Here is a 15,586-nt window from a genome sequence, read left to right on the forward strand (position 1 = left end):
GGATCTAAACTAAATCGTTTACCTTGTGGCCGCCTGTAAGTATCTCCTAACACATCATTTTGGAACCAAAGGCCATACGACATCCTCATTCTTCCCCTGGAACTTCACACATTGCTCTTCCATGTGCCTAATAATTCCACATATGAAATAGGTTATATGTAGTTTTTCATAGCGCAAGTCAATCCCCACATCCATGCCTTGAATAGAAAGCAATAAATTACGATGTAACGGCTTCGTAATATTAATTTCAACTCGAATGCACATAATACTTCCAAGCAGATCCTCTTTTTGGCTTTGATCAGTTAGAACATGCACTCCGATCTGATTTTTGATGAATTGCCCCATATGACGGGTCATATAAGCAAGAGGCAAACCTTTCACTTGGATCCAGAACTCCTGAGACTGCAACGGGATACTAGTGGGGTGCGCCAGGTTGTCCGCCTCTGCCAACACCAATAAGACACCATCATACACCCATGGCCCCCCCTTCTGCACTAACGATCATTCATGGATACTATCAAATCCAAAAGAAAACAGCCCATCGTTTATCTCCACTATTGTAACCCTAGCCTTGGGACGCCAAAGGTTTAACATTTATCTTTTAAATCTCTCATTGTTAAACGCCTTACGTGAGAACACTCGCCCTACCAACCTTATCGGCTCGGAGCAAAGCACTCTCCTTATCATCAACCATGACTACTCTTCGCTCCTCCTCAGTGAAAGCTAGTCGTTCTGCAAACTTCAACACCATATCCTCCATCAGTCGTTGTACTGCTATCAACCCTGTCAAATAGAACCCTAGTATTTTCGCCCCCAACAACCGTGTTAAACTTGGAAACAATCATTCAAAACCAGCCAACACTACCAGTTGTGATCCCCTGACTCCGACGATCCTAAAATGGCCTAGAAAATTGGACGGTCGACGCCGTAATTATCAAGTCAGCCACTCTCTTAGTGAAACCCTAGAGAAATCCTATGGAAACGCTAGAAAGGAATTGACTTGTGAGTCTATTGAAGAAGCGGGAGTCTAGACATAGATCAACATCATTTATTGTGAGAAAGCATTCAAAGCTAAAGAGAGTTAAGGCTATAATAGTTTATAATTACAAGAGATTAAATGATGATACATACGAAGATAGTTATAAGTTACCAAATAAGGATGTGCTTATAAATAAAATTCAAGAGAGTAAATATTTTAGTAAATTTGATTGTAAATCAGGATTTTGGAAAATATGATTAGCAGAAGAATCAATTGAGTTGACAACTTTTACTTGTTTAGAAGGACATTTTGAGTGGCTTGTTATGCCATTTGGACTTAAAAATGCTCAATCGATTTTTCAAAGAAAGATGGATAAAATTTTCAAGAAATATGATAATTTTTGTAGTGTTTATGTAGTTGATATTTTAGTACATAGAAAAAATAGAAATGAACATAGGAAGTACTTAGAGATAGTTTTACAAGAATTTATCAATAATGAAATTGTGATTAGCAAAAATAAAATGGCATTAGAAAAGCAAGATATATAATTTTTTAGAATGTATATTAAGTCAGGTACAATACAATTACAAGATCATAAAGCTAAAAAAGTCTTAGAATTTCCAGATAAGTTAGAAGATAAAAAACGGTTACAAGCATTTTTAGGAATGTTAAATTATGCAAGAAATTTTATCCCTAATTTATGAAGAAAAATAGAAATATTACATAGTAGAACTAGCAAAATAGAACAAAAGTATTTTAATAGTGAAGATATTAAATTAGTTCAAAATATAAAGGAAGAAATTACTAAATTTAAGCCATTAACATTACCATTAAATGATAATTACAAAATAGTTGAAACAGATGCTTCATCATTAGATGGGCAGGTATACTATACCAGAAAAAGCATAAGGAGTCACCAAAGTCTGACAAACAAGTTTGTAGGTATTCATCAGGAAAATTTAGTGATGTACAATCAAGATTACCATCAACAGATTTAGAAATTTTAGGAATAATTAACTCACTTGAGGCATTTTCTTTATTTTTACATAATGAAGCATTTACAATTAGAACAGATTGTCAAAATATAGTTTATCATTATAATAAGATACATATTAATAAACAGGCAGCAAGATGGGTTAATTTTATTGATTCAATTACAGGAAATGGTTTTAAACCAATTTTTGAACATATTAAAGGTAGTGACAATACATTAGCTGTTATCTTATCAAGACTAATTCATTGAACATGAATGAAATATCGTGGATCAACATCTTCAAATAGCACAAGACCACAAGTTAGAAGAGCACATTTCAATAGCATAATAATGCACCATGGACCTCCACCATTAAATGGATTCCAAAATAGCATAAGTAGACCAGCATCACCACCAGTATCCACCTTTAACTTTAATGGCACTATTGTTGAAGGAATAAAAAATCCAACTTTGAGGTATAGGCCAAGGGTACCAGAACTCATTGATAGGCAACATGTTCTCTTAGATAATTTTTGGAATGTTCAAATCAAACAGCCAAGCATGAGGTTAGGCCATGAAAAATTAATTAGAGGCCTAGAACAAGAGTTTGATAGTTTTAATTTTAATTTCCATTAAAGCCAGCATCATATTCATTCTCTTGAACACAACTTTTAAGGCATTTTTAGAGACCATGAGTCATTACTTAGCAAGTTCACCAAAATGAACCAAGAACTTCAAACTCTTAGAATGCAGCAAAAGGTAAGTGACACCTTGAAAAGAGAATTGAAAATAGGTTTAGAAATTGATCAACATAAGAATAAAGAAAGAGAGGTTATTGAACCCATAGAACAAGAGACTAATGAGCCTATAGAAGATAAAGAGAATAAGATTGAGTTCTTAGAAGAAGATATTGAAATGAAGCAACATCAAAATAAGGAGCAACATCAGCATCTGAGTGATAAAGAAAAATAAGAAAGATATGAAGGTTTTCTTAGGAATTTATCTTTAGACTTAATAGTAGATGATATCCTATTAGAAGAAATTTCAAAATCAAAATTAAGGATAACGCCACCAGATATGCAAAATAAGACCATGAGCAAAGCATCATAGTCCATAAAAAGTTACAATTACAATTACAATGTGCTTTGTATCAGCCCATCTTTGATCCAAAACCAGGAATGAATATTATTACAAAGATGTATTCACCATGTTTTCGTGATAATACAGAGAGTTGTATTTGTATACCAAAGGTTAGCATAGCTGTAACCAGGATTAACATGAGAGATTTTAGACCATGACATTTTAGTTATGAGCATCAGAAAAAGCATAATCTAGTAGAAGTTACCTCAGTCTTACTATTAGAGTTTGATAAAATAGTCATTAACCATATTTCTCAACTAGAATCATTTCCTGAAAAGCTTATAAGAGTAGCAGAAGATTATCTAGAGCAGTGGAAAGAAATTTCCATAAGTTTTATTAGTAGTCCTCCAGATTGGTATGTACATATACATAATAAGAAAACTAAGCATATAGCCATGATTAATGAAGAGTCTTTTAGACTACCCTCTATCTTCCCATACAGGTGGACTCATTCATACAAATATATTCTAAGATTTTGAGGGATCCAAATGCTAGCCTTAGATGAGTTTGAAGATTTTAGGTATGACATGATATTAGTAGCAGAAGAAGAAGAAGAAATGTATATTTACAGTAAGACAAAAATTAGTCATCATCCCTACTGAAAGCCTCAAAATTTCAAAGGAGAAACAACATATATGTATTACAAGGTAAAAGAAGATAGAGAAAGAGATGCAGAGCTAGTAGAAGGCGATGAACAGTACTAGAACAATTTGATAGAAGAAGAGCTGCATAATATCGACAACATGATGCAAGCATGAAGAGCTGACGGTAAATTAGCAAAAGAAAGTGTTGAATAGCATCATGCAAAATAATGTATTTTAATCAGACAGAAATGTCGATATCATTGTGGATCCTGCTACAATAATGAAATAATAGCATAAGAGTAAATAAAGAAAAGAGTTTGACCCATTATAGACCTTTTATACAAAAAATGTCATTTTGATTAAAAATGAATAGTAATAAGTCTGTTGATGCACAAAATCAGCGAAGACTTTGGTACAACAGAAAGTGTCAGGTTTTGTGACCTTCGCTTGGTTGCTTCGGTCACTAGTGAGGATAAGTACGTAAATGAATAGAGACAGAGAAGCAAACACAGGATGTACGTGGTTCACCCAGATTGGCTACGTCCACGGAGTAGAGGAGTTCTTATTAGTAGTGAAGGGCTTACACAAGTACAAAGGATCAAGCTCTCAATTTAGTGAGTTCTTGTGAATGATTTAACACAAATGGCATTAGGCAATATTGTGGGGGAATGACCCCTATTTATAGAAAAACTTGTAGCTTTGTCACATTGACATGTGTCATGTTATGATTGGTTCTTGATGTCGACACGTGCTGCGCTCTGATTGGCTTCTAATCTTGACACGTGTCGAGTAGTGATTGGCCTCCTGGTCGGAGGGGAACTCTTCTGGGTCCTTGACAGTATAGCGTTGGCCGGTGCTCGGTAGTTTCGGGATTGGTCAAGTATGGTACAAACAAAGTCTATTTTTTATTAAGACTCCCTAATAAAAAGAGGGTAATGGGACATCAATATTGTAATTATAAACATTATGATTATAATTCAATCACATCTAAGTTTAAAAATCTATTGTTACACTGTAATAGAACGTCTTTAATATAACTACTAACTTTGTTAGAATAATAACGTCATTATGTAATTACCTATAACTTTACCGTATTATCGTTCGAATTAAATGGAATTGATACCATTTTTTAAAGTAAAGGTACTATATAATCCTCTTTTCATAGACCATTATTTGCTGAAAAATCCTGACAACATAACTTGAGTTGGACTCGTGTTGTTTGAAGAATAATTAGCTAGAATCAATGATTTTAATTCATAAAGGTCCAGTACGTGTTAAAGTATTAAACAGTTCAAATGGTTAATATAATCATCAACAATTATGTCAAAATTTATAATATTTGATCAGAATAATTGGTTCCTTTACCATTAAATAACGTAAAAATCTTATAACAATCCAAATATTCTATTAATTTAGTTCATGGGTCTACCATGTCGCTCTTTCATGATTGTTCTTTGTAAGGCAAGAATCAAATATTAGGATGATCTTAAAGGGCAGATATATAAATAGAATCCTGGCCTTGGCTTTGGTTAGTTCGTACTTCTGACCTAATATGAAGTCCAGCTTTGGTCAGTTCATACTACTGACTAATATAAAGTCCAGCTTTTTTTAGTTTAGTATTTATTGTTTAGTTATACTGAGAAGATGATGAAGTAACTTTGACAAAACAACAAAAGAAAAAAAGAAAGATGATGAATGATATGATGCACGCATGCTTTGAAAATAATTATGTAGAGAAGGCAAATATGGTTGTTGACAAATAAAAATATTATTTTTATCACACTTTCCATACATGTAATATTTGAGTGCTCGCTACTTTTGATTTTGTCTAATGATATTTTGACAAATCTTTTATTGTCCTAAAAAAATAATGGACATGTTATTAGTTTTTTTTAGCCTTAAAAGATAAGGAACCCATGACATTTTTTATCATGTCAAATCAAAAAGTGAGTACATAGAATACTCAATAATGAGTAAGTATTATCATTTCCATACCATATTTGTGTCACTTATCTAATAGAAATATGACTCACATGTGTTGGTGAGCTTTACCTCTATTGACAAATTAGCTAAGGTAGAGCTGCTCATGCCTTGAGTTGTTTGACACGATAGTCCATCCTAAAATATTGTTTTTTGTTTTTTTTTCTACATTCGAATATTTTGGACAACTTAGCCTTTGTCTCCCCTTCTTAATGTGTAATTTTTTTTAGAAGAAACTAGGTTCACATATGTTGATGCACAAAATCAGTGAGGACTTTGGTATAACAGAAAATGTTAAGTTTGTGACCTTCACTAGATTGCTCCGGTCACTAGTATGGATAAGTATGTAAATGGATAGAGATAGGGAAGTAAACACAAGATGTACGTGGTTCACCCAGATTGGCTACGTCTACGGAGTATAGGAGTTCTCATTAATTGTGAAGGGTTTACACAAGTACATAGGTTCAAGCTCTCCTTTAGTTAGTACAAGTGAATGATTTAGTACAAATGACATTAGGAAATATTGTGAGAGAATGATCTCTATTTATAGAAGAGAGTTTTTAGTTTCATTCTGACATTGACACGTGTTGTGTTGTGATTGGCTTCTGATGTTGACATGTGTCGCGCTATGATTGACTTCTGATGTCGACACGTGTCGCGCTGTGATTGGCCTCTTGGTTGGAGGGAAACTCTTCTGGGTCCTTGACGGTATAACGTTGACCAATGCTCAGTAGTTTCGGGATTTGTCAAGTATGGTACAAACAACATCCTTTTTTTTGCTACTCCATTGATTAAAATCCTATTCATTTTCAATTTTTGATCAAGGTCGTTGGACATTAATAACCTCATTAATTATTTGAATAATAAAAACATCATTAATTATTTGAATAATAAAATATTTTTATTTTAAATATATTCCTTTAGTGTTAAAAATGTTACAATTAGTATATTTATATTTATGGCTAAATTTTTTATCATATATTTTTATTTTTAGTTTGTACCTATTTTTAATTTGTACCAATTTTTTTTTCATTTTTAATTAGTACCCATATATTAGTTTCTTTTTGTGCCCATATTTTTTAAAGTTTTATTTGTGTTTGTACCCATGTGTATACCATCACGTGACATTGTATATTTAATCAATGATAGAAAAATTACATATGGTATATTTATGTTTTATGCCTAAACTTTGTATCATATATTTATATTTTTAGTTTGTACCCACTTTTAATTTGCAACATTTTTTTAAAATTTGTAGTATTTACTTTTTAGTTTTATTTTGTACCCATGTATTAATTTCTTTTAGCACCTATATTTAAAAAAAATTCATTTGTACTCATAATTTTTTAATCTTTTATCTGTACCCTAATTTATTTATAATGTACCCATTCTTCTTTATTAATGTACCACTTTGTTATATGTGAAATGTACCAATTTTTTTAACACTATGGATACATTCTTTTGCCATTTATTATTTCTTATTTTTACATAGTTTTAATCCATTTATACAATCAAAATGTTTGAATTTTTTTATTGTAACCGTTTCTAATAGTATTATAATGAGGGATTTTAAATTTATAGGATTATAAATATCATAAAATATCAAACAATTAATGTCAAAACTATAAAACTATAAAACTATAAATATTAATTGTAATATAATGAGGTGTACAAAGTCAAGGGACTTTGATCAAACTTTGAATATCATTAAGGTTTTAGTCAAAGAATGTTAAGAATTACGGACCGCATCTAAAGTTTTTTTTTTTTTTTTTAATTTCTAATCATCTGTCTTCTTTGTTTTATAGCTTGTTTTGCAGGGTTCATAACTTCTCTACATGCACGTAAGTTGATAATATATTTATACTGTATAGGACGTTGGATCCAGTTTACCCATACGACCAAAAATTTTAGGCATGACATTTTTGTTTATTGCGTGAAAATTGTGCTAGATCTATTGTTAATTTCCACTATTTCCCAACACATTATCTATTGCAAAAGTCATCATCCGTATTTTTTAATCACCCACTCAGATTTTGTAGCTTGTTTGTTGAAGTGAATTATTGCATTACGAATAAAGATTGCATATATATATATATATATATATATGTGATATGAATAGTGCTATTACACCCAAAACCCTAACTCCAATTTATAAACAAGCCCAACTTCCGAAGGTACAACCCTAATTAAAGTAAGCCTTAAGAGCCATTAGTTTATGAGGGCCTGAAAACACTCCCCACCCAGCTTTTTTTGCCCCCACTTTAGAAAAAAGCAAAAGCAGGAATAAAAAAAGATATTACTAAACAACTGAAACTAGAAAATGGAAAGAAAAACATACAATATGCAAAGTTTCTCAACCCCATCCTCTATAAAAAAATTTAAAGGTCTTAGACTTGAGCTTCTTCGACCTCATCCGAGAAAGCAAACAGTACTCATAAAGCTTTAGCTAACAAAGTCGTGTTTGGGTGTATATACAGGGAAATATACGAAAGTGAGAGCGAGAGAGAGAGACAGAGAGAGAGGAAAACAAAGAGAAATTATTTTCTGGTTTCCTTGCGTGATCTTTTGATCAAAGGAGCAAGCGCATGAACTGAAGAAGTGTTTTTGGGAGTGGTCTTAAGAGCAACAAATGATGGCCGGAAACCCCAAGTGGTGGAGCAGCATGCATCAACCATCTCTCTACCCTTCAGAATATGTGCAGCTTGGATCTTCTAGTTCACTCCCTCTGAATTCTTTGCCTGACTATAACCTAGAGCCTCCACAATCCTGGAACCAGTTACTCTTGTACCCCTCTCTCTCTCTCTAGATTGATCTTTGACACAGTATTGTGTTATGAACTGAAATTTTGAATGTTTTCATCATTTTTCAGGGGTGGATTGTCCAGCCAGGAAGATAGCTTTGGTACCCTGAGTCATAATTTTCAACCTAAAAGTAGGTTGAAATATTGGGAGGAGGACCAAATCTTGATTCCACGGTATCCATGGGCTCCTCTTCCTCCTCATGGTGTTGATAATATTATAAAGCAAGAGGTTAGTTCCCAGAACAGCATTAACTTATTGGGCAGTACTCGTCATGGAGACGAAGAATTTCAGCCGCAGGCACCTAGCAGCAGCAGGCCTGTTTGGTCCCCAGTTCAAATCATGCCAGTTTCATCCCCTAGGTCTTGTGTCACTAGTTCAAGTAATACTAATAATATATTGGACTTCTCCTATAACAAAACTGACAATAAGAGGAACCAACATGCAGATCACTCATCTGAGGTAATTAAGGGAGAATTATATCCCTTCCTATATATATATATATATATGGTTTTCTTCAAGTTTTGTCTTGATGTTCGTTAAATTATGTTTCTATTATATATCGGTTTTCTATTTTTCTACTTTTAATTTATATTTTCCATATGCATGTTGTTTGTACTAGTGTAATAGCACTGCCACTGGTGGGATAACCAAGAAGGCCAGGGTTCAACAATCGCCAAGCCAACCACCTCTCAAGGTAGCAAAAAAAATCTCTTTTCTTTTTAATTAGTAGTTGTAGTTTTCTTTGGGAGCATTTTTGTTCACCACCATTTAGTGTGGTGTATGCTTACCACCCTATTAATTACCGTTAGATGAGTTTGAATTCCGAGATTCGTGTAGTGGATAAGCATAAATCTCAAAATTTAAACTCATCTAACGATGATAAATAGGGTGGTGAACATACACCACTCTAAATGGTGGTGAGCAAAAATGCACCCGTTTTCTTTGAGCATTTATTAAGTGAAATTAAGTAAATCTCTTGTGGTTAGTTTGGTGACCAATATATATGATCGATCCATCATCAAAATAAACAAGTGCTAAATTAACTATCTTCTAACATGACTTTTCTTATAAATCTACCGTAAACCAGGTCAGGAAGGAGAAGCTAGGTGATAGGATAACAGCCCTTCACCAACTAGTTTCCCCATTTGGGAAGGTGAATACTAGGAATTTCATATTTGTTGAGGTTTTTTTATTTGTTTTGTTTCCTTTTTCCATGATAAAATCCAACGAAAATATTTATTTTTTTATTTTCCAAAAACTCAGATCAAAGCGCAGTTCTTTTACTTCTATATTCGTATTTTATTTCACTTGGATTCTCTCTTTAACATTTAAGAGGACCAGAGAGAGATGACTTATAAAGGGTTTGCTGTGGTATGTGCATGTTTGTTTCTCTTTTGCAGACTGACACTGCTTCAGTCCTGTTAGAAGTCATTGGGTATATCAGATTCCTTCAGGGTCAAATTCAGGTGATGTTTCTATCAAAACTATACACACACACACACACACACATTATATACACTCTACTCTGCTAGCAACTCAGAATCAGTGAGAGCATGCACTTAATGTTTCAATAATTCATGCTTTTTCTTACCTTCTTTAGTTATATGGATTATGGAGGTCATGAACTTTATTTCTTTTTCCCTTCCCTTTGTTGCAGGCCCTCAGCTCCCCTTACTTGGGCAGTGCCTCAAAAAACATGAGGAACCAACTGTCTGTAAGTACCTATATCCCATTTCCCAATGCATAACCAGTTTAGTGCATTTTTCACCATTCTAAATCGGTGGTGAGTGCCACTACTGTATAGATCATTGTTAGATGTGTGTGTGATTTAATCTATCTACTACAAAATTTCAGAATTTAACTTTATCAAATGGCAATACGGTGGTGAGCAAAAATATTTCCTAACAATTTGTTCCAACTCTCTCTTTCACTCCATCTCTCCCTCTCACACATATTCATACTTTCAGAAACTAAGCATGTGGACTAGCTAACTTAATTAATTAATTACTATGTGTCTTAATTAATTAAAATAATATAATTGATGAAGGAGAATTTAATTACTTTAGGTTACAAGGAGAAAGGAATTGTGCATTTCCCGAAGACCCTGGTCGGGTAGGCTTTATTGGATCCATTACACCATCAAAATCAAGGAGGGGAGGCTTTGAATATATAAATTAAAGCATCTAACAAATTAATTATTTTATTCATGATAAAGAAAAGCACTCAAGGAACAAGCTAGGTTCTCAACTTTACAAAAACTTTTGTAGTATTAATTTAAAGTAAATTGAAAACATAATATGCTTTTGGATCATAAACTATAGTCACTATACCTAACTAGAATTTGGAATCAAAAGTTGAATTGATGACATAGAAATTGACATTAAAATTACTGGTCATATGGTGATACCCTCTTTTTGTCTCTTTTGCCCTTTTAGCTGTTGGTTGACAACTGCCTGAAAAGCAAAGGCGCTCCTAACCAGGTGCATATTGTGAATTTGATTGATTTTTTTTTTATTTTTTTTATTTTATGATAATTACAGGAATCACAAGATCATAAGGCAAAGGATCTGGGAAGTAAGGGGTTGTGCTTGGTTCCTGTGTCATGCACTCAGCATCTTGGGAGTGACAATGGAGTTGATTATTGGGCTCCTGCTTATGGAAATGGGTTTTAATTAACCCCAAGTGCACGCTTTTTACTGTAGGATAGGATGAGATAACATTATGAGCAGTCAATCTGTTGCAATTTAAATTAAGGTTGATTGGCCATGATGTTATGCATCTAAATTAGATTTGTGTACTATTGCTAGCTTTATATTGTACTCAATTACTAATTAAATAAAAACTCAATGTAGTAGTAGTAGTATTCTTGTAGGAAGAAGTACTCCATATGCATCTCTCTTTATCTCTCTCTTTTGATGTATAGCTTCATAAAGATCTTGCAAGCTTAATTATTCTAAGGATTGAAAAACTATTAATTTGGACTAGAGACATAAAATATATCAAGCTAAATTGAATAAAATGAACATTTTTTATTTAATAAGTGCGTGCTAATATTTGTCGATGATCATTTGGTTTAGTGCATGGCCTCCACTTTGTTGAAGGTCGAAGGTCCTGGGTTGAAATATTTTGAACAACAGTTGTTGATAAACAAAAAGAAGGGGAATGATATTTATTTTTTGAACTAATAATTAATTCAAGTTGCAGCTCGAGAGATCATACTTAGTTGAATTCTTTACTTCGCAAGAATGACAACCAATATTAACACTAGGATTTTGATGATAAGGAAATAAATTAGGCTATATATTGAAGTGGCTGGACATTATTGAAATAGTCATGATGATATAATGTTCATTACATACTCCACAGAATTCTTTTCTTCGGTTTTTTATGCATGTTTCGTTTCCAAAATTTTCATAAATGCTTATTATATAATGGAAACTTCAATCATGCGTTCATGTTGTATGCATCAAACGAATTCGCCATCAGGGTGCCGGTCTTGAGAATTTGGGGGTCTTAGGTAAACCTTCGAAGCGAGGCCCTAAAGTTCTTTGACTCCCGATTCTTTGTAACTTGATATGTATAAAAAAAGAATTCACTAAATGCATAAAAAATAAATAAAAATAAAAAATAAAAAATAAAACTATTTCTACATCAAATATCATTAAAAGTTAATATCAAAAGAAGATAGATATACAAACATTACTCATATATTACACTTCTCACATTTTTAGGCACAAATGTACTAAATGTTTGTAGTCAAGAGTCTAAGATTGAGAGTGAAAAATAATAAAACTTGATTGACAAATATAATAATTCAACAATGCTAATTGTTTCTTTTGTGTTTTTTCTAAAATCAACATCACACTAATGAATCTAATATTAAAATAATCCATTAAATAATAAATTATTAAAAAGCAAAATATACATTTAAAGTTAATTTTAATTACCTTGTGATAGTTGATTTAAACATTCGATAAAAATTGAGAGATTGGGAAGTAGAAAGAAAAAAAAGATTGCAAATGGACTTGATTTTTATAACTTTATATGCAATTGGACAGATGGATTTGGAGTAAATTTGAAAAACAAGAAAAAACTAGTGACTAAAAAGGCAACTCCATGGTTAGAACTCAACACCCAAAGAAAAAGGAAGCTGAACATTCCACTACACCAACAAATGAATTATGTGTTGTAAACATTTCTAGTTTAAGTGTGATTGTGTAAATCCTAGATTAGATTTTATTCTAGTTACCCTTTCCTATTGTATCTTGTATTCCTTGGGGAAGAAGGAATATCTTCTCTCCTTTTACTACTATAAATAAAGGCACAATGTAGGAAGGATAACAACACACACATTCCCATACAATTCTACAAACACATATCTCTCACTCTCTTCTCCTTGCCGCCGGCCACCATAACCTTGTCAAATAAAATAGACCACAACACATTATCAGCACGCTCCTACCGCTGCGCTTAGGAATCTGACGTTAGAGAATTTTTCTGCATCAAACCATGTTTGTACCATATTTAGGGCCTTCGTATTTAGACCTCGTGTAAATACTCAGGGGACTCAAATGTAATTATGTAATAAATGAAGGGGCAAATATGTAATAAGTGAGGAGCCCTTATTCTATAAAAGGACTCCTCACTCTCCTCATTAGGGGAGGTCAAGTTTAGGCCATGGGAAGAGCGAAAATAGGCTAGAGAGCACATTGCCTCTAGCCTCCTTGTATATTCAACATTCAGAATGAAACAATATCAACATCAGTGTGGACGTAGCCCAAACATTGGAGTGAACCACGATACATCTTGTGTTCTTTACTTTTTTGCAGATTCACGGTCGGATTCACGTTGTTCCAAGACCCCTCCGGTTTTGTGCATCAACAAACCAGTTCATCCATATCATCACACAATCAGGTTATTTCAAAACAACGGTTTTTATCTCAATATTTTTGCAGCCCTGATAGCATGAACATTCACCATGATGCATGACCCAACTTTACATTTTACGAATTTTAGATTCTACATAAATTGTGTATGCCTCATAATCATAATTGTTGAATTATGTGAATTTGATATTGGTTATGAATTGCATCCAATATATGAATTGCATCAAGTTATTGAATTGCATATGCATCCAATTGAATTATATATGAATTGAATTAACATATTATTGTTTTGAATATGTATATAATTGAATTGAATTAAAAAAAATTGAAAAAAAAGGGGAAACCTAGGGTTCTTTCGAACCCATGACCACCATCATGAAGATGGGTTCCCCACGCCAAGCCGAGAACCATGGAGCAGAAGCTCCGAGCTTCACAACCTAGAAAACCTGACACCTTTAATGGTGTCCTAGTCCACATTGACTATGGCATGGCCTGCAGCCACTCCCTTGAACCTTTGGTTCATGTCGCTGACGACCATAAGTCATCCCACGTCAGAAATTGGACCGAGATTCACTTGAACCTCGTCATAATTTTGTCAAAAATCTGATTCAAATTTTCTAGGGTTTGGTTGGTATAATGTTGAGATTATATCATCTCCGTTCACCACCATAGTCATCAACGACCACCATGACTCAACCCAAGTCCTAACCAACCACAGACCACGGCCAGGAGTGACTGGTCTGGCTCTTTTTCGGCTAAAAGCACCCAGCACACACTTGAGTGTTTTGGTTCCAAAACATGAGCCCTATTGGGCTCTGTTACTCGGCCTATTTCATTTTTTTCTTTTTCTAGGCTCGGCCCTCTACTGACACCCTGTTCTAGCCTGTTGGGCTTTGGAGCTTCCCTGGCCCGCGTGTGAAAAAAAAAACTTTTTTTAGGCTCGCTTGAAGCGGCCCGCTTGAATTTTTTTTAAGCCTTTGGGTTTGCCTGTAACAACCCATTCCCCTGACCAATCCTCCTCGTGGGCCTGCAGCCCCACCCAAGACACCCTAGCCCAATTTTGGGCCTAGGTTACACGGACCATAACTGCTCAAGCCACCCGTGGGCTTTGGCCTATATTTTTAGGCCCCCGAGCTTTAATTATTTAATAATTTTTAAATAATTTGGGTTTTATATTTTTGATCCACATTTTTATTTGGCCTGAAGTCCAAATAATTAAGTTCAATTATAATTATAGACCTAAAAGTCCTTTTTTTTTTTTTTGCATATTCTTGTTGCATATTTCTGTATATATCTGTGTTTACCTGCATGAATATATGATCCTGAAGTTCATAATTATTTTTTGAAACCTGAAGTTTCTTACAAACATGCCTAGTTTGAAAACCTGAAGTTTTCACTTAAAAACATCACACATGAAAGCACGAAGTTTTTTTTTTCATGCAAAATTAAACCAATACATGTTTATTAGAACCAGTATATTCTACTCCTATGTGAATGGATTGATTTTTCTTCATTACACTAACCACATCTTGTCCATCTATTTTGTGATAGGAACATGTCGAATTTGAACAAACTCGACTTCACCGCTTTAGAGGTCTCTGGAAGGAACTACCTCAAGTGGGTCCAAGATGTGAAGCTCCACCTCACTGCAAAGAATTTACGTCTCGCTATCGAAGAAAAGACGGACAATCCTTTTGGCGAAGCTGAAAAAGCCACCGCTATGATCTTCATCCGAAGACATATTCATGATGCTCTACAAATTGAGTATCTTGCTGAGGAGGATCCACGTGCACTATGGGTCACTTTGGCTGATCGTTTTGATCACCAAAATGACATATTCTTGCCTGAAGCAAGACATGATTGGCAACATTTGCGCTTCCAAGACTTTAAGTCTGTGAATGAATATAATTCTGAAGTTTGTCGAATCCGATTACTTCTCAAGTTTTGCAACAAAACTTTGACTGAAGAGGATCTCTTGGAGAAGACCCATTCGACCTTCTCTACTTCTAATATTGTCCTGCAATAATATAGAGCTCAAAAGTTCACTAGGTTCTCAGATTTGATCTCCATTTTACTTCTTGCTGAAAAGCAAAACCAGTTGTTGATGAAGAATCACCAAGCTCGACCTACTGGGGTGACTGTTGTGCCTGAACCATATTATAGCACCAACCAACGCCCAAAACGCCAAAAGAGGCGTGGTAGGGGTGGCCAAAGCCATCCCACCAAGGTCAACAGAGTCAAGG

At 34.0% G+C, this 15,586-nt stretch overlaps 1 protein-coding gene across 4 annotated transcripts; it reads left to right on the forward strand.

The window, feature by feature from the left end:
• The first annotated feature begins 5,896 nt into the window (after positions 1–5,896).
• On the forward strand, positions 5,897–11,314 carry LOC103411664 (transcription factor bHLH68-like). Of its 4 annotated transcripts, XM_029108357.2 has the most exons (9): positions 5,897–6,406; positions 7,462–7,497; positions 8,134–8,440; positions 8,526–8,916; positions 9,077–9,151; positions 9,545–9,610; positions 9,858–9,923; positions 10,115–10,171; positions 10,998–11,314. In XM_029108357.2, exons 3-9 carry the CDS (start codon positions 8,286–8,288, stop codon positions 11,127–11,129), a joined length of 942 nt encoding a protein of 313 aa, XP_028964190.2. In that variant the 5' UTR covers positions 5,897–6,406; positions 7,462–7,497; positions 8,134–8,285; the 3' UTR covers positions 11,130–11,314. The 4 variants fall into 4 exon arrangements, with proteins under 4 accessions (XP_028964190.2, XP_070660929.1, XP_070660930.1 ...); XM_070804828.1 differs by lacking the exons at positions 5,897–6,406; positions 7,462–7,497 and having other exon boundaries at positions 7,953–8,431; XM_070804829.1 differs by lacking the exons at positions 5,897–6,406; positions 7,462–7,497 and having other exon boundaries at positions 7,991–8,440; positions 10,893–11,314.
• Positions 11,315–15,586: the final 4,272 nt, after the last annotated feature.

This window comes from Malus domestica, chromosome 09 (assembly GCF_042453785.1).
Source record: "Malus domestica chromosome 09, GDT2T_hap1".
Taxonomy (NCBI): domain Eukaryota; kingdom Viridiplantae; phylum Streptophyta; class Magnoliopsida; order Rosales; family Rosaceae; genus Malus; species Malus domestica.